At 43.8% G+C, this 26,581-nt stretch overlaps 1 protein-coding gene across 11 annotated transcripts in view; it reads right to left on the bottom strand.

Annotated features, from left to right (window-relative positions):
* The window catches only part of DMXL2 (Dmx like 2), a 431,281-nt gene that overhangs the window by 17,935 nt on the left and 386,765 nt on the right, over nucleotides 1-26,581 (bottom strand). For 3 of the 11 annotated variants that reach the window (XM_083475457.1, XM_083475454.1, XM_083475456.1), the window contains 12 exons: nucleotides 24,623-25,695; nucleotides 20,594-20,785; nucleotides 18,768-18,844; nucleotides 17,610-17,740; nucleotides 13,989-14,237; nucleotides 10,024-10,065; nucleotides 7,324-7,505; nucleotides 6,011-6,141; nucleotides 4,213-4,298; nucleotides 2,306-2,507; nucleotides 1,218-1,335; nucleotides 124-189 (listed from right to left, as the gene is read on the bottom strand). In XM_083475457.1, the coding sequence (XP_083331583.1) occupies nucleotides 124-189; nucleotides 1,218-1,335; nucleotides 2,306-2,507; nucleotides 4,213-4,298; nucleotides 6,011-6,141; nucleotides 7,324-7,505; nucleotides 10,024-10,065; nucleotides 13,989-14,237; nucleotides 17,610-17,740; nucleotides 18,768-18,844; nucleotides 20,594-20,785; nucleotides 24,623-25,695 (2,549 nt within the window). The remainder of the gene's footprint in view (nucleotides 1-123; nucleotides 190-1,217; nucleotides 1,336-2,305; nucleotides 2,508-4,212; nucleotides 4,299-6,010; nucleotides 6,142-7,323; nucleotides 7,506-10,023; nucleotides 10,066-13,988; nucleotides 14,238-17,609; nucleotides 17,741-18,767; nucleotides 18,845-20,593; nucleotides 20,786-24,622; nucleotides 25,696-26,581) is intronic. The other 8 variants (XM_083475458.1, XM_083475459.1, XM_083475461.1 and 5 more) reach the window with 8 other exon arrangements.

Below are 26,581 nucleotides of genomic sequence, written 5' to 3'. Positions count from 1 at the left end.
GTCCCAACGGAGAGATTGCACAGATCTGTGTTGTTATTGTCACTTTAGCAAGTGGGAGTAAGGAAAGGCAGCCCCAGAAAAGCTTCAAAAGTGCAGCGAAAGGTTCGGGAGGTGGGATACTACTACCTTGTGTTTGCAATCGTCCGCTACGCTGTTGTGAATGACCTGCTTCTCGCGATCTTCTACAGACTATACGGCACCACAGTCACAAACACAAAACACATGCACAAACAAATACAAAAAGGAGAAGAATGAAAATGTTCCAAGCTGGTGTTTGAAACGACACCAGCTAACCATTGCACAAATGCTTTTAAGGGCGGGGGGCTGAAACAAATTCACTTGGAAAGCAACACCTCCATGATGAATGCAAACACATATGGCATAGTAAGCAAATAATAATGAAATGAGATACACACACACACACACACACACACACACACACACAAGCTTCTTACTAGCAAGATTTTCTTACTAGTTAGAAGTTACGTGGCCTGTAGTATGAAAGAGGGAGGCAGACTTAACACAAAGAACTGAAATAGGAAACAGGGTGGGCTTGGTCCAGGCGAAATGTACCTGGTTATTAAACCATGGCTTGGCAGGAGGGAATACTATGGGCATGCTCTTGAACTGCTAGGTTGGCAGGAGCTGGGACAGAGCAACTGGAGCTCACCCCGTCCCGGGGATTCGAACCGCTGACCTTCTGATCAGCAAGCCCAAGAGATTCAGTGGCTTAGACCACAGCGCTATCCGCGTCCCTATCAGCCATGGTAGGCATGCCCAATGGCCAGGGATAGTGGGAGTGGCAGTTCGGCAACATCCCAAGGGCCAAAGGTTCAACACACCTGCTTTACACTGACACTAATATCCTGCAAAAGTCAGCTAATGCGTGTCATCATCATTTATGTAAGACAATTTGTATTGCCCTTATGGTATTTTGTGTTCTATTGCATTTGTACTTATTGGTGTACAATGACTTGATATGCTTTATATGACTGGACAATACAAATGTGTGTGTGTGTGCGTGTGTGTATTTACAAATGAAAAATGAAAAACACAGTGCATAGTCAGGCTCACTTTAACACACCGCTAAAGCTAATTGAGGACAAAAAACCCAGTCATTATAACAAGCACTAAAACCAGCAAATGATTCCAAGGCAGAAGAAAACTCTTATAACTTCAATGAGTATCATTTGAGTCTTTCTTCTTTTGCACATTACCTCACTTTGCTTTCTTTTCTTGGTGAACGTGTATCGGAGGAAAGTATCTTGCAATAGTTCTTGCTTCACCAGAAAATGCCACAGCCTTTTGGCTGGCTGTGCTGAATAATCTTTTGATCTGGGGGGGGGGGGGGAGGAAGAAGGGTGTTACTGTAGAATTCTCTTTTTCTATTTAAAAAAAATGCAAGGAAGGATAAAACTGGAAGAAGATAAAAAGAGCCCAATAAAATACTAGATACAGGCAGGGTTTGAAAGAAACACATTGCTTGTGTGCCATTCTTAATCCTAAGGACCTGTCAACTGCTTTTGATCAGGAAAATGAAAGACCAGGCGTAGCTGGGCCTAGGAGTGTGGTGGAGTCTCCTTCTTTGGAGGTCTTTAAGCAGAGGCTTGACAACCATATGTCAGGAGTGCTCTGATGGTGTTTCCTGCTTGGCAGGGGGTTGGACTCGATGGCCCTTGGGGTCTCTTCCAACTCTATGATTCTATAGATCAGGGTTGTGGAGGGACGCAGGTCACATGGAAAAAGCCTGTTCATTCACAGATCAAAGTATATACAGTCTGTTCTCAAGTTTAGTAGAACACAAGAAGCATCTCCCCAAAGAGAGTCCACAAGGAGCCTCTGTGAATAATGTGTTTCATGGAGTCTCATCCCATTAAAAGCCCAAGCAAAACCAAAAGAGAGAAAACTGCTGAAAGAAGCAAATAAATCAACAAAGCACCACCATATACCATAATGTAAACCAAAAATAAAGGCCACAGGCATTTCAAGCTTTTTAAGTGTATCTTGGAGAACAGGTGAGGTCCCTGCAGACCAGAGGTGGGCAAATATCCCCATCTTCAAAAAGTGGGGGAAAGAAAAGTCCTAGAACAGATAATTAAACAGTCAGTCTGCGAGCACTCGGAAAAGGATGCTGTGATTACTAAGACCCAGCTGTGCTGCCTGGGATTGATGGAATTTTGAGTACAACAACTGGAGGCCCATGAGTTCCCTATCCCTAATGAGATGATCATGTCCGTTACTAAAATTGGTTCACTTTCCACTTACAGCCCACAGTACGACTTCCATTGGGGCAGGGGGAACCTACTTGAACGGTGTGTTTTCAGGGTCAACCATTGCTTTTATTCGGGCGGCAGCTGCTCCCGGTCCTATTCCCACTTCAGTAAAACAGGTATTGATATAATTGGGTGGTGGGCCTTCAAACTGGTCCATTCTTTCTTGAAGGATTTGTTCCCAGTTTTCCAAATTTTTAATCACAGCGATACCCAGCGGCGAGGTGACTGGAAGATCTAAAACAGCAATGTAAAATTCAGCAACTATTCACACAAAATTGTACGCATTGGCAACAACAACAACATTCCCCCCCCCCGGCCCCACAGAAGGACTAGGGACAAAGGCCCATGCACAGATCTGAATAAGACTCTGCATAAAACTTCCCTTGTCCTTGATCTGGAAGCTGCTGATAGTGCAGAATGTTGTAGCATGATTGCTGTCAGGAGCGAGACCTTGTCAGCGTGTAAGACCTGTGCTCAGTGATCTATACTGGCTGCCAAACTGCTAGCAGGTCAAGTTCAAGGTGTTACAAGGAGCGTCTCCACCCCCATCCTTCTACCCGGACACTGAGGTCCAGCGCCGAGGGCCTTCTGGCGGTTTCCTCACTGCAAGAAGCCAAGTTACAGGGAACCAGGCAGAGGGCCTTCTTGGTAGTGGCGCCCTCCCTGTGGAACGCCCTCCCACCAGATGTCAAAGAGAAAAAATAACTACCAAACTTTTAGAAGACATCTGAAGGCAGCCCTGTTTAGGGAAGCTTTTAATGTTTTATGTATTAAAGTATTTTAATATTTTTTTGGAAGCCGCCCAGAGTGGCTGGGGAAGCCCAGCCAGATGGGCGGGGTATAAATTATTATTATTATTATTATTATTATTATTATTATTATTATTATGCCCTTAAGAACTTGGGAACAGTTTACCTACAAAATCACCTTACCCCATATATGCCCACTTGGGCACTTTGATCGGCAGAAGGGCCACGTAAAACCTGTTCTGTATTCGTAAGAACTTCATTTTACACTTTGGAACTCCCCGCCTAGTGAAATCAGGCAGGTTCCTTCACTGCACTCTTTTTGGCACCTGCTAAAAACATTCAGCCTACCCAGACACATAGAATGTTGATTAAAAATAAATAAATTATCTTGCTTGCAATTGAATAAGTTGAAATTGTTTTATTTTTAAAATGGTTAAAATTAAATGAAAATAAAGTGAGTAAATACAAATTGAGGAAATGGAGGAAAGAAGAAAATTTAAATAATAAAATGATAGAATAAATCAAATTAAGTTAAAATGGAGATGTAGATCAAGGATTTGCTGAACCAATAATTTAAATTGGAATACAAGAAGGGGAGGTGCGAGGAGGTCTGAAAAATAGGGTAAAAGAGAATAAGTATATGAACAATCAGGTGTTTTTAATTGTTTTTTATTATGTTTTTGATTTTTGTATTTTTCTTGTTTTTTCTGTTTATTTTTGTGTATGTTGTTATATGTTTTGTTCTTTATGAAAACGCTAATAAATATTCATTTTTTAAAAAATTATCTTGCTTAATGTGTTTCCTTTGCAATGACTCTTCAGGTGCCTTGCATACCATTCACAGAAGAAAGGTGGTACAGTCAAACCTTGGTTCTCAAACGGCTCCGTTTTCGAACGTTTTGGCTTCCGAACGCCGAAAATCTGGAAGTAAATGCTCCAGGTTTTGAACGTTTTTTGGGAAGCCGAATGTCTGACACGGCTTCCGCTGGAGTATAGGAAGCTCTTGCAACCAATTGGAAGCCGTGCCTTGGTTGTCAAATGTTTCGGAAGCCGAACGGGCTTCCAGGAACGGATAACGTTCGACAACCAAGCTTTGACTGTATATTATTTTTGAGTAAACATGCTTCAGCTTGGATTTAGGATTTGCTTCTTCACATAGAATTGTTTTCACAAAGCGTGGAGCAACTCACCAGGTATTTCTAAACCAGCAATGGGGAAAAAGGTCTTGATACTGTTCAGAGCAAGTTTTACCATCGCCAAATGGATAAGAGCCCAGCTGCAGGGGGGAAAGGAAACAATTGAAATGTTACCAAGTGCAACACAACCTCTCTATCTCTCTCTCTTTTCTTTTTACAACAGCTGGTGTTTAGCACCACCACTTCAACTGCATTTTAAAATGTGTTCCACAAAACCAACTGGATCTGAAGGTGCTCAAGAAGTGAGTGCTCAATTGCCAGAACATGGGGTTGTAGTATATCAAGTCAAATTTGGAATAGACCCACTGAAATGAATGAACCTGTTATGTGACATAATGTCAATGGGCCTACTCTCTGTAGGATTAGCACTGGATAGAACCCTTTAAGTTTTAAGGTTCGCTTTTAACAAGCAAATCAAAGGGGATATCCAGCATTAATCATACTCAGAACATTCTACTTAGTTCAATGAGTCTACTCTAAAGTGCGATTAATATTGGACATCACCCTAAGGTAGCAGACTGTTTAATTTTTTATTATTATTAAAGCATGAAATATATAAAAGGATGTCACATAGAGGAGGGAGAAAGGTTGTTTTCTGCTGCTCCAGAGAAGCGGACACGGAGCAATGGATCCGAACTACAAGAAAGAAGATTCCACCTAAACATTAGGAAGAACTTCCTGACAGTAAGAGCTGTTCGACAGTGGAATTTGCTGCCAAGGAGTGTGGTGGAGTCTCCTTCTTTGGAGGTCTTTAAGCAGAGGCTTGACAACCATATGTCAGGAGTGCTCTGATGGTGTTTCCTGCTTGGCAGGGGGTTGGACTCGATGGCCCCTGTGGTCTCTTCCAACTCTATGATTCTATGATTCTATGATTCTATGATTCATGAAAACAACATCTGCTTTTGCTACATCTCAGCAACTAAAACAAAAGAAAATCAGATTTTTAAAGGAACCAAGTTTCCCCCTTCTGGCACCACACCTAGAAATGAAGGCAGATTATTGATACACAAAATATAGCTATAACCCTTCAGACGTCTATCCCTTCAATAAATATGTTGCCACCCTGATAGATACAGTCGTATTTGCACTACCCCTTTCTGCAGTTTCACCTTAGCATCTGATGAAGTGGATTGTCGACTAGAATAGCGTATGTAAGCTATTTTGTGAGAAAGCACTTCTAAAATGTTAGTCCCTTTATTAAAATATATAATAGTAAAAGGGACCCCCAGAAATCTAGTTTATATCCAGTGCTTTTTTTCCCTGGGGGGATGCAGGGGTACCATACCCCTAAACATTTTGTGAATCTAATGGGAGAAGAAACTAAAATTTATTTTAAAAAATAGTTTCTTCTGTAGCATGGTGAATCGTCAGTTCCGTTGCTACTCCCGATGGCAGCCTCATTTCCTTTTCACGGTGTTTCCTGAATCTCAGGCGGAAGCGAGCGTTTAATGTGTGAAGTAGGAGTTGGAATATAGCACAGTGATTGGTCAGTTTCGTTGTTACCACCTCTGGTGGCGGCTTCATTTCCTTTCCCAGTGTTTCCGGGAGGAATTGGAAAGATGTTAGTGCACACAACCTCGTGCCAGTGTGGAAGTTACTGTGAGCTGTCAGCGGTGGAATATGAGGTAACGCATGTTCTTTGTACTTTTGTCCATTTACTGTATTTATTTCCCCCCGATTTGAATTGTAAAATTGTGGTTTTCTAAGGATTTTTTTAAAGAAAAAAACAGCACTGTATATCAGAAGAAAAGCTGAAGGTTCTGCATGCATCCATTTCAACCCCTGCTGCTACCTGTAAGAGTTGGCATCCTTATGCTCCAGGATTTGCATATCGGAGAGGAAAGCATCCTCATCCTCGTCTTCACTGTGGATGCTCTCATCAGAATCATATATCACACCACTGTCTGAAAAAGGAAGGAATGGCTGTAAAGAGAGGACAGAGTGAGATATCAAAACATGTTTTACACCACATTGTTTTTTTTCACAGATGTTACTTCGATTCATAAAAGGTAAAGGGACCCCTGACCATTAGGTCCAGTCGTGACCGACTCTGGGGTTGCGGCGCTCATCTCGCTTTACTGGCCAAGGGAGCCGGCGTACAGCTTCCGGGTCATGTGGCCAGCATGACTAAGCTGTTTCTGGCGAACCAGAGCAGCACATGGAAATGTCGTTTACCTTCCCGCCAGAGTGGTACCTATTTATCTACTTGCACTTTGATGTGCTTTCAAACTGCTAGGTTGGCAGGAGCAGGGACCGAGCAACGGGAGCTCACCCTGTCGCGGGGATTCAAACCTCCGACCTTCTGATCACAGGGAAGTATTATAAATTCAATAAATAAATAAATACAAGTGTTGGGAATGTTTAACCTGGAGAAGAGGGAATTGAGAAGTGGTGTGATAGCAACCTTCATATATTTGAAGGTACATGATGTTGCCAACTGTTTTTCCTATAGCTCTGGAGAGCAGGACACGAAGCAGCGGGGCTGAAGCAAATGAAATGTTAAGGAATAAATTCCTGAGGGTTTACATTAATCAACAGTGATATAGGCTGCCAGGGAAGGTGATGTACACTCCTTTGTTAAAAGATTTCCAAACAGAGGATCTCCTGCATCAGTAGTGGGTTCAGCTAGATGACCACTGAGGTACCTTCCTACTCCTGGACTCTTTAACCCCTGTCACCCTCCAATTATTACTATTAGTATACCCGGAGGTCTCAGGGCGGTTCACAGAACAAAATCAAAATAAAATCCACAAAATATATAATCAAAATAAAAACAAAAACCCAATATGCCCCCCCAAATAACCCACATTTTATAAAGGCATTTTAAAAGGTCAATCATTCATTTTATACACACACACACACACACACACACACACACACACACACACATACAATATATTTCCCATACGGTTGCCATCAGAAATGATTATTTAATTTAATTAAGGGTTATTATCAAAATGTACAGACTTTCAGCTGTTTGCAAGGAGCAAAGTTGCATAAATGATACTTTAGTTTAACTTTTTAAAGGTGATGATGGGCGCTGCTGCCTTCGTTTAAAGGGAGGGAGGGGAATCAGGCATACTTGAGATAAACAAAAAGAATTACCTTTGCGACAAAATAGTCCAACATGCTGAGTTCCGGAGGGATGAATTTTTCTTTGTAAGACGGTCTTTCTGCAGGCACAGGTGGAGGGACAACACTGTCTTTGACTGGCCTTCCTGGCACTAACATTCTCATGTTGAATCTGCGGCGATGCTTGTCCATTTCTTCCGAAGGAACTGGAGGGGCTGAATGTAGAGGGGTTTTAATAGCTACAACAGTGGCCACGAACTGGCACTTTTAATCATGATGTGGGTGTGCATTTCAATCCTAATCAAAAGTGCACAAGTAATCAAGAGTTGTTAGACTGAAAGCATAAAACAATCAGTGATAAAGCTCTTTGGTACGAAGTCCATACCTTAAAAAAAGGGGGAAGGGCAGAGATAACTGTAATCTTCAGACAGATCCTATGCAAGTGGAAAGCTACTTCGTATGTGATGAGAAAAAACAGCAATACGTAAATTAATTTGATCAGAGAAGCCTCCTAGTTTTAGAACTGCATTTCCTTACAATGCTACTTAGGCATTTGTTCAATGTTAACGTCATGCAGATAAAACTGAATTATTTTCCCCTCTCCCAAACCCTGGTCAAGCTGTACTGAAGATTACACTTACTTTCGAAACAAAATGTGCTCAAATTTTAAAAGTACAGATCTTCTCTCTAACACAGGTGGGGCTAGGAATTAAGACAGCCAAAATATAGTCAACAGGCTGACTCATCTAACACTGGTCAAATATTGTCAAACACCAGTCAATTTTCTTATTTAAAAAAAAAATCAATTTATCAGGAAAAGTACCAAAAAGGTTTACATCCTCAACAGTTTAGACGTCTACTCCGATTACAAAAATAAAATGAAAGGGGGCAGGGAAGCATGTTACTGTGAAACAATAAGGAGAGATATTTTCATTTTTTTAAAAATTCAGTGGTTCATATTTGTGTGTGTCAGGGAACTGACATCGGAGCCAGAGGCGGAGGGAAGGCTCTCAAGTGATGCTGGAGAGGGACCCAGCAGGGAGAGAGGCAGCTCAGCGGGGGAAGGAAATCAGCGCAACACCAGGGATAAAGGGGGGCAGATGGGGGAATCGGCGAGAGGGCTCCAGGACTCTTCGCTGGACACCAGCGGGGAGAGCACGGGTCCTCCGCTACCCACACCCTCCCTGCGCAGAAGACTTCCGTGCAGGGAGAGTAGGAGGAGACTTGGCGTCAAACAGCTTTTATGCTGGAAAAGGTTTAAGAAATGCCCACTGACGGATTCTGCTAGTGACTGAGGCAGCCACGAAGTGAAGGGCTGTCCAGACAGAAAGGGTTTAACAAGGCAACATAGCCAGGAGTGGCGGCAACTTACGCACGAGCAACCCCTATATTCATTACAGTGTGCTAACAAAAGTTTCTCTTCTATAGTGCTATTAAAGTCCAGGAACCTGCTGTGTTATGGCAAACAGTTATAACACAGTTAAAGATGAAGTTACATTGAAATTAGCATAGCAATTGCAAAAGAAAAAGAAAGTCAACAAAAAAGGTAAAAGGTAAAGGACCCCTGGACGGCTAAGTCCAGTCAAAGGGGACTATGGGGTGCAGCATTCATCTTGCTTTTTAGGCCGAGGGAACCAGCATTTGTCCATAGACAACTTTCCAGGTCATGAGGCCAGCATGACTGAATCGCTACTTGAGCATGGAGGACCGTGATGACTGCCAGAATGTATAGAAAGTCCGTTTACCCTCTTGCCGCAGTGGTACCTATTTATCTACTTGCACTAGTGTGCTTTCTAACTGCTAGGTTGACAGGAGCTGGGATAGAGCAATGGGAGTTCAACCTAGAATCATAGAATCATAGAGTTGGAAGAGACCACAAGGGCCATAGAGTCCAACCCCCTGCCAAGCAGGAAACACCATCAGAGCACTCCTGACATATGGTTGTCAAGCCTCTGCTTAAAGACCACCAAAGAAGGAGACTCCACCACACTCCTTGGCAGCAAATTCCACTGTCGAACAGCTCTTACTGTCAGGAAGTTCTTCCTAATGTTTAGGTGGAATCTTCTTTCTTGTAGTTTGGATCCATTGCTCCGTGTCCGCTTCTCTGGAGCAGCAGAAAACAACCTTTCTCCCTCCTCTATGTGACATCCTTTTATATATTTGAACATGGCTATCATATCACCCCTTAACCTCCTCTTCTCCAGGCTAAACATGCCCAGCTCCCTTAGCCGTTCCTCATAAGGCATCGTTTCCAGGCCTTTGACCATTTTGGTTGCCCTCCTCTGGACACGTTCCAGTTTGTCAGTGTCCTTCTTGAACTGTGGTGCCCAGAACTGGACACAGTACTCCAGGTGAGGCCTGTTGTGGGGATTTGAACCACCGACCTTCCGATCGGCAAGCCCAAGAGGCTCAGTGGTTTAGACCACAGCACCACCCGTATCCCTTCTGAATGCAGTTAGGTAGGCAGTCAATGCTTTTGCGATTCACCTCTTCTGCCAAATTTACACACCTCTGTTCCATTTGAAACTTGCATCTCCCTGGGTATACAACAGATGGTCAATAGCTAAGGCTTACTTTGCCACTTGTCCACAAGGCAATTCTTAAGATTCATTGAATATCTGACAATATTTGACCATGATGAAATAACGGGGAATCACTTGACCGGTCAAACCGATTTGACTACCCATTCCTACACACAAGTAACGTCTGGCTACAGTGCACATCTTTACAGACCTTCATTATCGTCCTTTGTATCATCAGAAACTGGATCAGCTACTAGATTTAAAGAAATTTGTCTTCATTAGAAGGGAAAAGGGCATTGTGGAATGAGACAGGGAGGAGGCATTGTGGAAATTAACTCTACAACCAGTTGTTTAAAATTAAATATATAGAGAGGGAAAGGGAGAGAGGGAGAAGGAGAGAGATGTCAACTAAAACGAAAAAAGTAGCCAGAGCTGAAATTTTCCAAGATCTGAAAATCTACTAACATAAAAATACAACACACACAAAAGCACACACAAACAACCCAATATATGCACCCATTTCTGATTTCATAGCTACTTCACTATTAATATTTTTAATAAGTATTTTAATTTTTGTCAGGGTAAGAGTCAAACTATAATAGAAGTGAGAGGCCCGTTTTAAATAAAAATGTTCTTCTAAAAGTATATATTCATTTTGAATACATCCCTCTTTAATGAATATTTCATATCACTTTTGTGAACTGCTCAGATATGTATATTTTACTAAGTGGCGTATAAATATTGGTAAATAAATTAAGTTAAGAGCTTGCAAGAGTAAGGGGGTTTGTTGTCTAAAACTGCAAGCATAACTGCTGCAGAAGTATGATCACAATGGGACAAATGAGAAATAAAAAAATAAGATCATGCATATAAACTTCACAAACGTGCTCAGTGTGGACAAAGAAGTTAAGCATTGTGGTTTATCTGAATTTAACAGATTAGGAGACTGATTACTTTATCGGCAACCAAAGAGAGCAGGGGAGATAGCCCTTAGTAGTTAAGTATAAAAAGAACTTGCAGGTAACAGGCAGCACACCAAAAACTGATCCAAAAGTAATAAACGCAGATCAAAGATTGGTCTCCATTATGATAAGCCCATTTCATAAACCCCCAGTTATGAAGAAAAGAGAACGCAGAAGATAAAGGAGGAGGGCATCTTCCAAAAACAGGAAAGCGAAAAACAAAAATCCATGCCAAAAATATCCAGTTTGGAACATATTTCTAATGGAAAACAAAACACGCACAGCAATCAGCACCCAGATTCTCTCACCATCCTTCTGGCATAGACGCTCTGAGTCACAGCCAGAAGCCATTTCATTGCTATTTGATAAAGCAACCTGGTGCGATGACTGCAGACTTTTTAAGGACACTACGTTTTCTACGTTGGTGGTTAAGCACTGCGGTTTATCTGAATTGAACAGATTAGGAGACTGATTACTTTATTGTCTGCGGCAGCTTGGAGGCTCAGAGGCGGTAAACAAATGGGAAAAGCATCTGCGTGTATTCTGAGAGCATACAAAACATGGATGTATATATCAATCACTATACCAGCTCTGCAAGAACATATATACTATATTTTTGCATGCAATTTGTCCCTTTTTCGTCAGGGAGAAAAAAGGGCAAGGAGACAGACCGAAAGCTCACCCCCTGGAATCCTTACTTAGCATCTCCTGAGATTTTAAAACTCGTTGCCCACAGACAGTCAAGCCTTTCCTTGTGGTCATAAGGGCTATAGAAGTAAGGCTGGTATTTTCAGGGCATAAATCCTTGGCCTAAGAACAAATTAGGTACTTGCACTGCACTTTTACTAGTATCTGAATGGTCTTGTATGGTGACATCTATATTCTGCATGCCAGTCTTTCTAGGATTTGTCCGAGACCAAACTCCCTTGCTGCTTTTGCTACTGAAACATTGGGGTTTGTTCTTTTCTTGTATGCTGTTACATTTACTCTATTGATGCTCTTATTATGAGATCATTCTTGCAGTTGTTGATTTTGTGATACAGTGGTGCCTCGCAAGACGAAAAGAATCCGTTCTGTGATTCTCTTTGTCTAGCGGTTTTTTTGTCTTGCGAAGCAAGCCCATTGACAGATTAGCGGATTAGCGCTATTAGCGTCTTATCTGCTGATTGGATCAGCTGATAAGCGGCTTAGCGGCTTAGAAAAAAAGGGGGGGGGGAACCAGCAGGAACTCGCAAGACATTGTCGTCTTGCGAAGCAAGCCCATAGGAAATTCGTTTTGCGAAGCACCTCCAAAACGGAAAACTCTTTCGTCTAGCGAGTTTTCCGTCTTGCGAGGCATTCGTCTTGCGGGGCACCACTGTACTCTATGTAGCTGCTTTATTGATGCTCTTATTATGAGATCATTCTTGCATTTGTTGATTTTGTGATATATGGTATTGTTCTGGTTGCTGTGTGTTGCTTTGAGCACAGTTTTTTTTAAAATGGAGAAGTCGCATATAAATAAGGCGACGATTTATGCTGAAAATGTTCTTGTGCAAGCTGTGTTCACCTGATTTCCTCCTATTCTCGCTTTCCAATGCATCCATCCCTGTCACAAATACCACATACTTCCTAAGGGGCACAGCGGGCTGCAGTGGGCAGGAAGTCTCACTGTGTCAGTTTCCTCTAACGCAAACTCTGGATTCCTAGCCAACACATTTATGAAGTGTTCATCTGTACAGCCTTTTCCCACTAGGCAGTTAGGCCTTTAAAAAGAGTATAATTCCAACTCAGAATATAGTTCCAAACAACCAGGTCCTATGCATGTTCACTTGAAAATAAATCCCACTGAAAGTAACACATCTATGCAGTGAAGCTAACGTAAATTCTGGTAAAGTATCAATGCTAGCCCTACTTGGAGCAGATCCCATTCAGGTTAATGGGAATGGCTATTCATGCATCTCAGTGGGACTACTCTGAGTAGGACACTGGATGCAACCCTCAGTGTTTGCATGCAGGAAATTCAATCTATTTAAAGTGCTGTGTGCATAATATAATCAAAAGGCTGCTGGTAGACCAGCTCACGAATACTGCCAAAACTGAAAATCAGAAGCCTTCTGCACACAGGGTTGAGATGAATAACAGCTGTCAAAGTTCCAGTTGTAGATAGGTAGCCGTGTTGGTCTGCCATAGTCAAAATAAAAAAAAATCCTTCCAGTAGCACCTTAAAGACCAACTAAGTTAGTTCTTAACTTAGTATCTGAAGAAGTGTGCATGCACACGAAAGCTCATACCAAGAACTAACTGTGTATCTGAAGAAGTGTGCATGCACACGAAAGCTCATACCAAGAACTAACTGTGTATCTGAAGAAGTGTGCATGCACACGAAAGCTCATACCAAGAACTAACTTAGTTGGTCTTTAAGGTGCTACTGGAAGGATTTTTTTTTATTTTAGCTGTCAAAGTGGTTTAAACCCGATGAAGTGAAAAATACATTGGGAAATGGCTTATTTTACAGGAGTTTACATTTGATGAGTTACTGGTAGCTTGGCAGGTATTGTCAGTTTCTTCCCCCTAGAGGATGCCAGCTAGTAAAATGGCATTAGATCACACTTTCTCATTTGGGATGCAACAGGAAACAGCAGCTTAAGTTAATCAGGATCAGAACGCTGAAACCAACATGCAAAGGGGGGTATCGGCAGGGCAAAGGTGGAATGTGCAGGCTTGGTGCTCATTCCTGCCTTGCTAAGCTTTAGTTCAGCAAGCCAGGATGGTAAACGTCCAAAGTGTGTTTGTGGAGCAGCCCCCCTTTCACAAACAGAGAAATGTATACCATCGACCCTTAAAATCATGCAGTCGAGGGGCCTCTGAAGACCTTTTCCCATCGTACTGGACAGGGATGAGGACCCTGTGGCCCTCTAGATATTCCTGGACTACAGCTCCCACCAACCCCAGTCAATGGCCATGCTGGCTGGGGTTGATGGGATTTGGAGTCCTACAAATATCCAGAGAGCTACATGTTCTCCATCCCTGATGCAGGAGGATGCTTCAAGAACATCAAATGCTTCCACAGTGCTGTGATGGAACAAAATACCCCCAAGCTCAAAAGGAGTATAAGAAAAAGTGTTCTAGATTCCAGGACTGTGCTTTGAAGTTTGTATTGTAACTCACAAAATTCTCATTCCCAATGCCTCCCACGCCACCCGCGTTTACAGTCTCCTAGGAGATACGCTACCTGGAATATTTTCCGACTGCCGCCTTGGTTTGATCACAAGTTTTACTCCTCCTCCAAAGACAGCAGCCCACATTCGGTTATTCAAGGGGTGGGCTGCTAGTCGAAACAATTCGTTGCAAGCGTTGGTAGCCAGAGCATGTATCAGCAGGCTTAGGTAGACTGCTACAACAGCTTCACAAAGCAAGACATTTAGCTTTGGCTGGTCCTCATCCTGGGCTGTATTTAAGAGGTTTATGAGTGAGCTCACACCTGCAAAAACAAAGATGAGAAGAGATGATGGGCACATTAGATTATGATGTGTTTGTCCATTCTCCCTGCTGAAATATGAGAGGCACCATCAGTATTGGCACACCACCGGCTCTTGAAGGCACACCTGTTTAGACAAGCATCCTTCTGGTCTCCTGACTGGAATCTCCTCTTTTAACTGCTTGCTTAATTATACATTTGAATAATAAAGGTAAAGGAACCCCTGACCATTAGGTCCAGTCATGGCCGACTCTGGGGTTGCGGCGCTCATCTCGCTTTATTGGCCGAGGGAGCCGGCGTACAGCTTCCGGGTCATGTTACCAGCATGACTAAGCCGCTTCTGGCGAACCAGAGAAGCATGGAAACGCCGTTTACCTTCCCGCCGGAGCAGTATCTATTTATCTACTTGCACTTGCTTTCGAACTGCTAGTTGGCAGGAGCATGGACTGAGCAACGGGAGCTCATCCTGTTGTGGGGATTTGAACCGCCGACCTTCTGATCGGCAAGTCCTAGGCTCTGTGGTTTAACTCACAGCGCCACCCACGTCCCTATACATTTGAATAGTAGATGCTTATTTTAATGTTTTCATCAAATTGTTATAGTGTGCATTTTAATTATACATGCTTTTTTAAAGTGGTCTACACTTGTGAACTGCTTAGAAATGGATAACAGCAATAAGAATAATAGAACTATCTCCACTTAATGCGCCGAGATATGATCATGCAAACATGAACCCAAAGTGTCCAGATGACAGAATGTGTATTGAACAGAACTTTCTCCAGCCTCCTTCCAAATTACATTTTGAAGACAAAATTGGGAAATCCATTTTATATATGTACCAAGTTATTAAGATACCCAATAGCTACTGTTCTGAATTTTCTATATAAAAAAAGAAAAAAACAGTTACATTAAAACAATACAAAACCACTACCTCCACCCCATTTATAAAAGCAGCATTACAATAAACTGGAGCTAAAAACTATTACCAAGCAGAAATCAGATATCAAATCTGTCTCCTGAGGAAAGCACGTGCTTTCTAGATTATGCTTCCAAGTTTTGCCAAGGAAGTGTCTTCACTTGGACAGTGAAAAACAGTTGAAGTTCTACCTCAAAGAAGCTTTTCAAATCCCCTCATTACTCAGACATTGATGGCATTAGCAAATTCAACAGGATCTCCTTGTAAACTGGGCATATCGTGCAGCCGGCTTGTTTCATCCAAGCAGTGTTTCAGTAATCACATAAGCCCCGTGCAGGCAGACAGTAAAGAAAGCTGTGCCTGTGTGAGAGATCAGGATTGTGCTTTCCACTTTTGGCAAGCTCCATGCACGTAGGCTCTGTACGCATGATTTGCAGGGTTTCCATCAAGCTGAAGTGAGCCTATATGCAGAGGCACTGCTTGCTACTGAAAAGGGGCCCTTGCCCATCACATACCGTATTTTTCGCTCCACAAGACACACTTTTTCCCTCCTAAAAAGTAAGGGGAAATGTGTGTGTGTGTCTTATGGAGCGAATGCAGGGGGGAGGCAGGCAGGAAAAGCCCCCAAGAGCCGCACACAAGCTCCGCGCAGCTCTTGCGGGCTTTTCCCCAGGAGGGAAAAGGGACTGACACGGCCAGTCAGTCCCTTCTCCCTCCTCGTAGAAAAGCCCGCAGGAGCTGCACGCTCCTTAAAGGGTCACGGCTCCTGTGGGCTTTTGCGGGAGGTGGGGGTATTGCCATAACCGCGCGCAGCCGCTCCCGGCTGGAGAGGTTGCGCGCGGCTAAAGAGGAAGCCAAGACAGCGAGAGGGATGGATCCCGCTCGCTGTCTTGGCTTCTTTGCTCTTTGGGGCTGGGGGGGGGGATAAGATTTTTTTCTTGATTTCCCCCTCTAAAAACTAGGTGCGCCTTATGGTCCGGCGTGCCTTATGGAGTGAAAAATACGGTAAATCTGAACGCAACTTGCATACAGGGGAAGAGTTGTAGCTCAGCAGTAGTTTTCCAGTTCAATTCCTGCCATCTCCAGGTAGGGCTGGGAAAAACTCCAACCTGAAATCCTGGAGAGCCGCTGCCAGTCAGTGCAGGCAATACTGAGCTAGACAGACCATGGATCTGACTCAGTATAAGTTAACATACCTGTGCTAATTTATATGAATCAAATCTTAGCCCTCCCCTAATTATTATACAATTTAAGTTTATTGTTCTAGCCAAAGGCCATGACCAGGGGTCTGCAACCCGCGGCTCCGGAGCCGCATGTGGCTCTTTTACACCTTTGCCGTGGCTCCGGGGCAGATACTAGCGAGGGGAGGAGGTGATTTGTGCGCCCCGACACTCCCCACTGTGGTGGGTGCTGTACTGGCTGTGACATCGCATGTGGGCGGTGCGTGCATCAGTCACGCACCGTCCCGACGTCACCTTCCCGCCCGCTGTCAGATCGGAGGGCAGCGGCGCGCATGCAGGTCTACGACTGCGAGGAGGAAGATGACGTCCCTGTTTTGGACCCCCGGTAGGCCAGCCACTGATAAAGGCATGTTATATTTTTTTAAAATGTCGCAATGGTTTTGCGGCTCCCAGTTGTTGTTTTTCTTCGGAAACGGGGCCAAGTGGCTCTTTTTGTCTTAAAGGTTGCAGACCCCTGGCCATGACAAACCTGTGGCGACAGTACCAATAAAACAATATACCTCATACATCCATAATATGAGCCAACATCCGTGATGTAAGAGAGGTTGCCAGAGACACCAACAAACTCAAATTCAGCTTGATTTCAAATTAAACCTCAGAATCATCACAATTTATAGTGATTTTTTCTCTGAATCATCACAACAATTTACAGTGATTTTATCTAACTCTTTTTCCCATATATCTATATGGTTCCCAGATGATCTACAGGTGGTCATTCATAACTGGCCAGTGAAGAAATCCAGTAGAAGAATGAAAACAGAATCTTAACTACATGCAGGAATTCAAGCCACATAGCCACTCACTGCTAGCAGTATATGAAAACAAACAATGGCTTGACAATGCAGGCATTGTGCCTAACAGTAGTTAAGCTTCCTCAACTTCATGGTTTGGTTTGGTTTTTGAATCGAGCCTTTATAGCTGTGCCTTGGATCCTGAATGCCTTGCGACTCTAATGTTTTGCCTCCCGAACGCCACAAACCCAGAAGTAAGTGTTCTGGTTTGCAAATGTTCTTTGGAAGCTGAACGTCCAACACAGCTTTGGTGGCTTCCGATTGCATGCAGTGAGCTCCTGCAGCCAATCGGAAGCCGCACCTTGGTTATCAAATGTTTTTGGAAGTCGAACGGACTTCCGGAATGGATTCTGTTCGACAACCAAGGTTTGATGTACACCTATTGAAGCACTTGCATGATATTGTTAGGGAAGGTGAATTGTCTTACCAGGCCACTGTGCAGGCAACGAATTCGGTGTAGCATGCTCTTCAATGCTCTCCGTCCTCAGTCTGCGACGGTCACTCAACAGCAGTCCTTGATAAACCATTCCTGTAAACTGATTTGTTTCGGTCTGACTGCTAAAAACAAGTTTGATTTTGTTGTTGTTAATGTGACAAAAAATGGCAATTGAGTTTCAATTTCAAAGGGTGGGCTCCAACTGGTGCATTTGGACTCACTGAATATGATCCTAAGGTAAGAAGCGTAAGGCGGTTCACCAAAGGAAAGTTTCATGTCTTTTTCTGTCTGCATCATTTCCCATGCTCTTTGGCCTCTTTAGAGAGTGAGGGTTGCTGGGAGAGGAAGGAGTCAGCCCCAAACTGGGCATGGATCTAAAGATAAGTTAACTTAAGCAAGCTTCTATCCCTTTCCTCCTCCAGCAGCCACCCCCCCAACTCCCCAGAGCGGGTGGCTGAAGAGACAGAATGGGGTGGGGTGGGGCAAACTTTCCTTCCATGAACTTGCTGAACCTACCTTAGAATCCAAGTCACAAAAAGGCTTTTGATCCAGTGGAGTGTCTGCTAACGGAAGGAGAAGGAAGATATTTTTGGCCAATTACCCCTTCTCCCTGCATCCCCCCCAGATCGGCTCCAGACAGTGAGGGAACCCTTCAGAAAAGTCGGTGGAGCGACTGCAGGAGAAACAGGCAAAAATAACCTCCCTTCTTCTTCTATTAGTGGACACCACTTCTGGATCAAAACCCTTTCCATGAGCACCAACCAGGTTTCATCCAAAGATTCCTATTTATAATAAGGCAGAAAGCTTCTTTATTCTTCTGATCAGTGTCTATGTAATTATTCTCTTCATTAAAAATAAACTGATACCAGGGCTCTTTACTCTACCACACTAGTTGGGAGAAGCAGCCTTTTTAAAAATGCTGATTGCATCCTCATACAATAAGCTTAGTGCCTTAAAAACACTGTCAACATTCAGAACAACCGTCACAAACAAGCAAAATGAGACTATATAAAGCAAGTGACTACACAGTTTATGACTACTGTGGACTACAATTTACAATCTCCCTTTTTAATTTTAGAATTATTAGACTGTCCCTGATCAGAAGCAGAGAGTCCTCATACAACCTACTAAGCACAGAAAAGAGATTACCTGTAGCTGTGGCTGTCACACAAGGCTTGGTAAATAGATGCAGAAAGGGAAGCGGCTAATGAATAGAGGGTATGCACCTAAAAGAGGGAAAATACAGCATTTATTTTACAGGGGTGTAATTAATATATACTTTTGCAAACTAGCATGGCACTGAACTTTTGGGCAAACTGATCTTCCATGAAAAGCTGCTGTTTTGGAGGTGTGGCTGTGCATGAGAGGCAGAAAGTGTCCATGAAAAAAAGGTAAACGGCGTTTCCATGTGCTCTAGCACTCATCACAGTGTCCCGATGAGCCAGAAGCGGTTTAGTCCTACTGGCCACATGACCCAGAAAGCTGTCTGCGGATAAATGCCATCTCCCTTGGCCTGAAAAGCGAGATGAGCACCACATCCCATAGTTACCTTTGACTGGACTTAACTGTCCAGGGGTCCTTTACCTTTTTACCCAAGAAATAAAATACCCAGTCTTTTAAGCCTTTTGTGGGTTCGGAGTAACTAAAGATGCACCCCTTTCAGCAGATCTTGCAAGTAGAACAGAACTGCTGCTCTTATGTGGGGTTCAGGGATTTGTTGCTCTTTAGTATTCAGTCTGAGCCCTGCACAAAGCAAGGATTTGCTTTGCCATAGGACACATGCAAGGGTGGCGTAACCACAGAGCCTAGGACTTGCCGATCAGAAGGCTGGTGGTCAAATCCCCGCGACGAGGTGAGCTCCCGTTGCTCGGTCCCTACTCCTGCCAACCTAGCAGTTCGAAAGCATGTCAAAGTGCAAGTAGATAAATAGGTGGGAAGGTAAATGGCGGGAAGGTAAACGGTGTTTCCGTGCGCTGCTCTGGTTTGTCAGAAGTGGCTTGGTCATGCTGGCCACATGACCCGGAAGCTGTACACCGGCTCCCTCGGCCAATAAAGCAAGATGAGCGCCGCAACCCCAGAGTCGGCCACGACTGGACCTAATGGTCAGCGGTCCCTTTACCTTTACCTAGGACACATGCAAATGTCAGGCAGGTACAGTCCTACTCCATTGAAGCAGAGGGCTTACACCATAAAACCCCTGTGTGTATACGACTCTTTTTTCATTTATTTATTTTTCATTTATATCTTGCTTTCTACCAAGGAGCTCAAGGTGGTGTATATGGTTCACCTTTCTTCTCCATGGTTTTTCTTTTTTAAAGTACTCATGAATGGTTAAGTCCTGTCAAAGGCAACTATGGAGTTGTGGCGCTCCTCTCGCTTTCAGGCCAAGGGACCCGGCGTTTGTCCATAGACAGCTTTCTGGGTCATGTGGCCAGCAGAACTAAACTGCTTCTTGCGCCACGGAACACTGTGACGGAAACCAGAGCTCACAGAAACGCTGTTTAATTTCTTTCCACAGCGGTACCTATTTATCTACTTGCGCTGGTGTGCTTTCGAACTGCTAGGTTGCCAGGAGCTGGGGCAGAGCAATGGGAGCTCACTCTGTCACAGGGATTCAAACCACCAATCTTCTGATTGACAAGCCCAAGAAGCTCAGTGGTTTAGACCACAGCGCCAACCACGTCCATGTTTAACCTCACAACGACCCTGTGAGGGAGGTTAGGCTGAGAGACTGGGACTGGCCCAAAGTCACCCAGCAAATCTCATGGCCGAGCGTAGATCCAAACCCTTAGTCCAGCACTCCAACTACACTGGCTCTCAAATATTAGCTCAATTCTGCTCTGTTTAGGATCTGAACCAAGGCTCCCATGCCCACAATACCACTCTATGACCATGACAAGCTACCTGGATTCTTGCTACAACATGCATCAAACCATACTCTTCACATTCTAAAAGCTCATTTCCCCTTTCGTTACCTTTACATCTTCAACATTAGGGTGGGGTGGCGTTTTCATCTGCACAATAGTATGAAGGATATCGTGAATGTGGTTGTTTAAATACAGCACAGGATTGGCTATAACCGTTTTTGTTGAAGCAATGCTTGCCGACAGTAACGGTAGCGTGGTGGGTAACGGGAGGGGCGACTGGAGTTGCTTGACTGTCGTTTCCTAGTGGAACAAAAACACAGCCCCAAAAAGTGTCACATGACTACGAGCATCACAGCACTCTGAGATCACACAACATGTCCCATCAGCCCTAGCCAGCGTAGGTTAAGGTCAAGGCTGATGGGAGTTGTTGTCCAGCAAGTATGTAGAGGGCCACAACAGAATGTACTGTTAAAACGTTAGAGAAAATATATGAATTTGGTGAAGTTTCAGGTTTCAAATTACCGTATTTTTCGCTCTATAAGACGCACCAGACCACAAGACGCACCTAGTTTTTGGAGGAGGAAAACAAGAAAAAAAAATATTCTGAATCTCAGAAGCCAGAACAGCAAGAGGGATCGCTGTGCAGTGAAAGCAGCAATCCCTCTTGCTGTTCTGGCTTCTGGGATAGCTGTGCAGCCTGAATTCGCTCCATAAGACACACACACATTTCCCCTTACTTTTTAGGAGGGAAAAAGTGAGTCTTATAGAGCAAAAAATACGGTAAATAAGAAAAAAACAAAGCTCTTGGTTAAAAATATGGATGAACAAGGAAAGCAAGAATTGCAAAAAAAGGAAAGTATCTGGGTATTTGGCTAACCTCAAAAAATATAACAATAACTACAATAAAATTTGGAAAGAAATTAAGATATGGAGACCTGGAGTAGGTTAAAATTGTCATTATGGGGCAGAATTTCAGCCATAAAAATGAATGCATTGCCCAAAATGCTATTTCTTTTTCAAACAATAGGACAAGCTCCCTTTAAAGATTGGCCAAAATAACTTTCTAAATTTATCTGGCAGGGGGGAAAACCACAAATAAAATAGAAATTATGGACAGAAGTAAATGAGAGGGGTGGTTTCACCATGCCAGACTTAAAGTTGTACTTTGAAGCCGCATGTCTGTGCTGGATTAAAGAATGTATGGTACTGAAGAATACTGATATACAGGATCTCAAAGGTTGGGACAACAGTTATGGTTGGCACTTGTATCTATGCTATAATAAGGTTAAAGTCCACAGAGGATTCTTAAATCATATACAGTGGTACCTTGGGTTACAGATGCTTCAGGTTACAGACTCTGCTAACCCAGAAATAGTAGCTCGGGTTAAGAACTTTGCTTCAGGATGAGAACAGAAATTGTGCAGCAGCGGTGCGGCAGAAGTGGGAGGCCCCATAAGCTAAAGTGGTACCTCAGGTTAAGAACAGTTTCAGGTTAAGAACGGACCTCTGGAACGAGTGTTCTTAACCCCAGGTACCACTGTAATACGAAAACCCCTATTCAAAGTTTGGGGAAGATATAAAAATCTCTTGGAACCTAAAACACTGTGGTGGCTCTCACAATTAGAAGGCATCTCAGTAAAGAAAAAGAATATGAAAGGGAAACGGGGAACCTATACAGTGGTGCCCCGCAAGACGAACGCCTCGCAAGACGGAAAAGGGTTTTCCGTTTTGGAGGCGCTTCGCAAAACGAATTTCCCTATGGGCTTCCTTCGCAAGACGAAAGCCCATAGGGAAATCTCCGGGACAGCGGGGAAGCGCAGCGCTTCTTCCCCACTGTCCTCGGACCTCCTCCGAAGGCTGGCGGTGGGGCGGAAAGCCCTTCTCCCCGCGCCAGCCTTCGGAAGGCTCCTCCGAAGGCTGGCGGTGGGGCGGAAAGCCCTTCTCCCCGCGCCAGCCTTCGGAAGGCTCCTCCGAAGGCTGGCGGTGGGGTGGAAAGCCCTTCTCCCCGCGCCAGCCTTCGGAAGGCTCCTCCGAAGGCTGGCAGTGGGGCGGAAAGCCCTTCTCCCCGCGCCAGCCTTCGGATGGCTGTCCTGAAGACTTGCGGTGGGAGGAGGGTTTTCCTTCCCACCGCCAACATTCAGAATGCTGTTCTGAATGTTGGCGGTGGGGAGGAAAAACCCTCCTCCCACCGCAAGCCCCGGGAACAGAGGAGAAGCGCTGCGCCCCTTCCCCTCTGTTCCCGTACCTGTCCTGAAGGCTTGCGGTGGGGAGAAAAGCCCTTCTCCGCACCGCCAGCCTGGCAAGTGGTTTCCATAGGAACGCATTAATTGATTTTCAATGCATTCCTATGGGAAACCGTGCTTCGCAAGACGAAAAGCTCGCAAGAAGAAAAAACTTGCGGAATGAATTAATTTCGTCTTGCGAGGCACCACTGTATTGAAAGAAGAAGCGGGTAAACTTAAATTTAAAAAATTCAAGGAAATTAGACAGCTATGCACAGATTGGTTTCAGTACCATCGATTGAATTGGGTGTTTAAATTAGACATTAAAATCAGGTTCCAAAAAGAAATCTCAGAAATAGAAAAAGAATTACTACAAAATAATAAGAAATTGTTATCAAAGACTTATAAAGTTTTATTGGACTGGGAGTTAAAAGACGAGGAGATAAAAGAGCCAATGGTAAAATGGGCAATGGATTTTGGTTACCCAATACAGATAGAACACTGGGAAAGGTTCTGGCAAAAGGATATTAAGTTCACGGCATGTTATACAATAAACTGGCAAAAAATTATAAATTGAAATCAAATGCTGGAGGTGTAACAATGAGGAGGGAATGATGTTACATATGTGGTGGGTGTGTAACAAAATTAAAAAATTCTAGAACTCTGTCTACGACAAATTGAAAAAAATGCTTAAAATCACATTTGATAAAAAAACCAGAAGCCTTCCTCCTGGGAATTATGGATATTAACATCCCTGAGGGAAAAAGAAAGTATTTTTGTACACCATGATGGTGGCGAGAATGGTAAAACGCTATCCCCTTTCCAATTCTTTGCTATTACCATTCTCGCAACTCAAATTTTGTGAATATTTAGAGTTGGCAAGAATGACGGAGGTAATTAGAGGCCAACCCACACAAAAAGCCAAAAAAGACTGGCTATGTGTAAGAGATTACATGAAAAAACATTGTTCTCAAACTATATCCTGGTTATGTTTTGACTAAATCTTGTAAAGAGTACAATGGAAAGAGAAAGAATTGGGAGGATTGAATGAAGTAAAGAATAATGAACACAGTAAGAAGAAGATCTGTAAAATGAAAGCTGCAGTGAGGTGGTGGGAAGTCACGGGTGGAAAAAGATTTGTATGCGAAGATGCATAATGCGTTAAGAATTTATGTTGCAGAGAAATCAAGAATATATGTATATGTACAATTTACAGTGGTACCTCTGGTTACGTACTTGATTTGTTCTGGAGGTCTGTTCTTAACCTGAAACTGTTCTTAACCTGAGGTACCACTTTAGCTAATGGGGCCTCCTGCTGCTGCCACGCCACCACTGTGCGATTTCTGTTCTCATCCTGAAGCAAAGTTCTTAACCCGAGGTACTATTTCTGGGCTGGCGGAGTCTGTAACCTGAAGTGTATGTAACCTGAAGTGTATGTAACCCGAGGTACCACTGTATAATAGTAGTAGTAATAATAATAATAATAATAATAATTAATAATAATAAATTTTATTTATATCCTGCCCTCCCCAGCCAAAGACGGGCTCAGGGTGGCTAACCACAATAAAATAATACAACATTCTAAAATCATTTCATTATAAAATTAATTCAAATCAAATTGATGGCAACCATTGGGCTAGAGTTCTGTGAAGATTGCCAAAGGAGGGACTCAGGTTGTGCCCTGGCCAAAGGCCTGGTGGAACAGCTCTGTCTTGCAGGCCCTGCGGAAAGATGTCAAGTCCCGCAGGGCCCTAGTCTCTTGTGACAGAGCGTCCCACCAGATTGGAGCCACAGCCGAGAAAGCCCTGGCTCTAGTTGAAGCCAGCCTAACCTCCCTGTGGCCTGGGACCTTCAAGATGTTTTTGTTTTGTTTTGTAATAGCCAATAAAAAAAGAGAATGGAAACTGGGCCTTACCTGCTGAGATTCTTGCAGCAGAAACTTGAGCTCCATTCTCACAGAGGCAAGACCGCCACCCTGTGCCCCGTGGAGACTGCAGTAGCTTAGGAAAACCCTCAGGAGAGCTTGGTTCTTCTGCAGCCACCACTTTCGCCGCTCTGCGTGCTCGCGCTTGGCTTGCAGCCTACGCCGCTCGATCTGGTGCCGCTCGTACGAGCCGATGTCCCCCTTGTCCCCCACTTCTTCGCGGTCAAGGAGGTCTCCGTTTATCTGGGCACTTGCTTCACCCTCGCCCTTCCCGCGCGCTTCGTGGTTGCAGATGTCGTGCAAAGCAGCAATTTCCTTCTCCAGCCAGTTGTAGAGCTGGAAGCGGAGCTTCCCTCCGTCGACTTCGTAGCCGGTGGCCAACGTTCTGAGCTCCGTCATGAGGATTTTGAGGCACGCTCTGAACTTCAGCTGCTCAGCGATCACGTCAACTTCGATGTCGTCGATATAAGCATCGTCGTCCGGGCTTCTCCCGGCCTGCTTTGCACTTTCTGGTTCCTGTTTCGAGCCCTTCATTTGCAAACCATCCTCCTCCTCCTCTTCCTGCGAGCTGCTTTTGTCTTCCCCCCAGTCCAATTTCAGAGGCTCATCCTCAAACGTTATTGCCGGCTCACTCCAGTCAATGAGGGCTGCGGACTCCATCTGACTCGTCAAATCCGCTGAGCTCTCTCCGGGCTGCGACCAGTCTGCAGCACTGCCTTCGCCCGACGCCTTTGGTTCCAATTTCACACCGTTCTGCGCAGCAGGACTCTCACCGGCTTCTTCTGTCTTGATGAAGATATTGGATTTGCTGCTTATTTGGGGGAGCTTGGAAAGGACTTCGAGGGCTAGAACGGGACACCCCACTTTAAAATGAGCATTTGCAGTAGTGAAAAACAGCTTTCTCTCAATAAGATTGATTCTGTCAATCAAGCTTTTCTCGGCTTGCAATCCCAAAGTGGCAAAGGCCCCATCGGGCAGGCAAAAATTTCTTCGGATGAGCAAGGGGTGAGTGCGAAGGTAGTTGTAGAAACTGAAGACCACAGGATTGCACGATTTGACAATGACTAGAGAAATCAGATTAGTGACACATCAGAAATAGTCATAAAGGCTATGGTAATTTAAAGCAGCTCTGGAAAGTCTTTGGGGTTAGAGCAGGGGGGGATACATACATGTAAATCAGGGGGGACTATCCTGTGGGTTGCATCTGGCACCCCATTTCTTTGCCAACCCCAAGACCTCGTCCTAAATTTGTCATTGAAAAAACTGTAAGTTTTAATGACTGGTTCGATGAACTCCCCCCTTGAACTATCGGGATGCCAAAAGGATTTTTTCCCCCTTGTCAAAAGATAAATAAATTCTTATATTAAAAAAACAAAAACAAAAACCCTTCTTTCTAACTGGTCCCATAGGTATTCCACTGTGATGTCAACATGTTTTTGTGCGCCCACAAATGGCTTTTAAAATGGTTTTCAATTTTAATATTCCTTTTTAAAAAACATGGGTCCCTGATGTGATTCTTCCAACGCCAAAAAGGTTTTGTGACTCCCCTGCTGTAAACAAATGGAGAAACTGCTTCACAAAATCAGGTCTCGTTAGGTTGCAAAATGTGACAATGGCCAGAACATCAGAAACGGGAGGTTCAGAATATAGTCTAACAAGCAGAGATCTATGGTCACTCCACAATATTCTGGCCCATTATTTGATTCTTAATTTTTTGTTTTGGAGCTTTGGAGCTATTTATTGGCTTTTCTCTTTCTAATGGTGATTATTATTACTTAGCAATACATTATATATAATTTATTAAGTAGATTTATATAACCGTGATCACTGACAATGTTGTAGGGCTGCTGGGGCTTTAATTTTTGTTTGCTTCCTTTGTATTTAGTGCCTGGTTGTTATATTGTTTTTATTGTTCATTTCCGTTTGTTCTCTGCAAGTTTCTATTTTATT

This window comes from Podarcis liolepis, assembly GCF_965112155.1.
Source record: "Podarcis liolepis genome assembly, chromosome: 14".
Classification (NCBI taxonomy): domain Eukaryota; kingdom Metazoa; phylum Chordata; class Lepidosauria; order Squamata; family Lacertidae; genus Podarcis; species Podarcis liolepis.
This window is presented reverse-complemented; position numbering and strand designations above follow the sequence as displayed.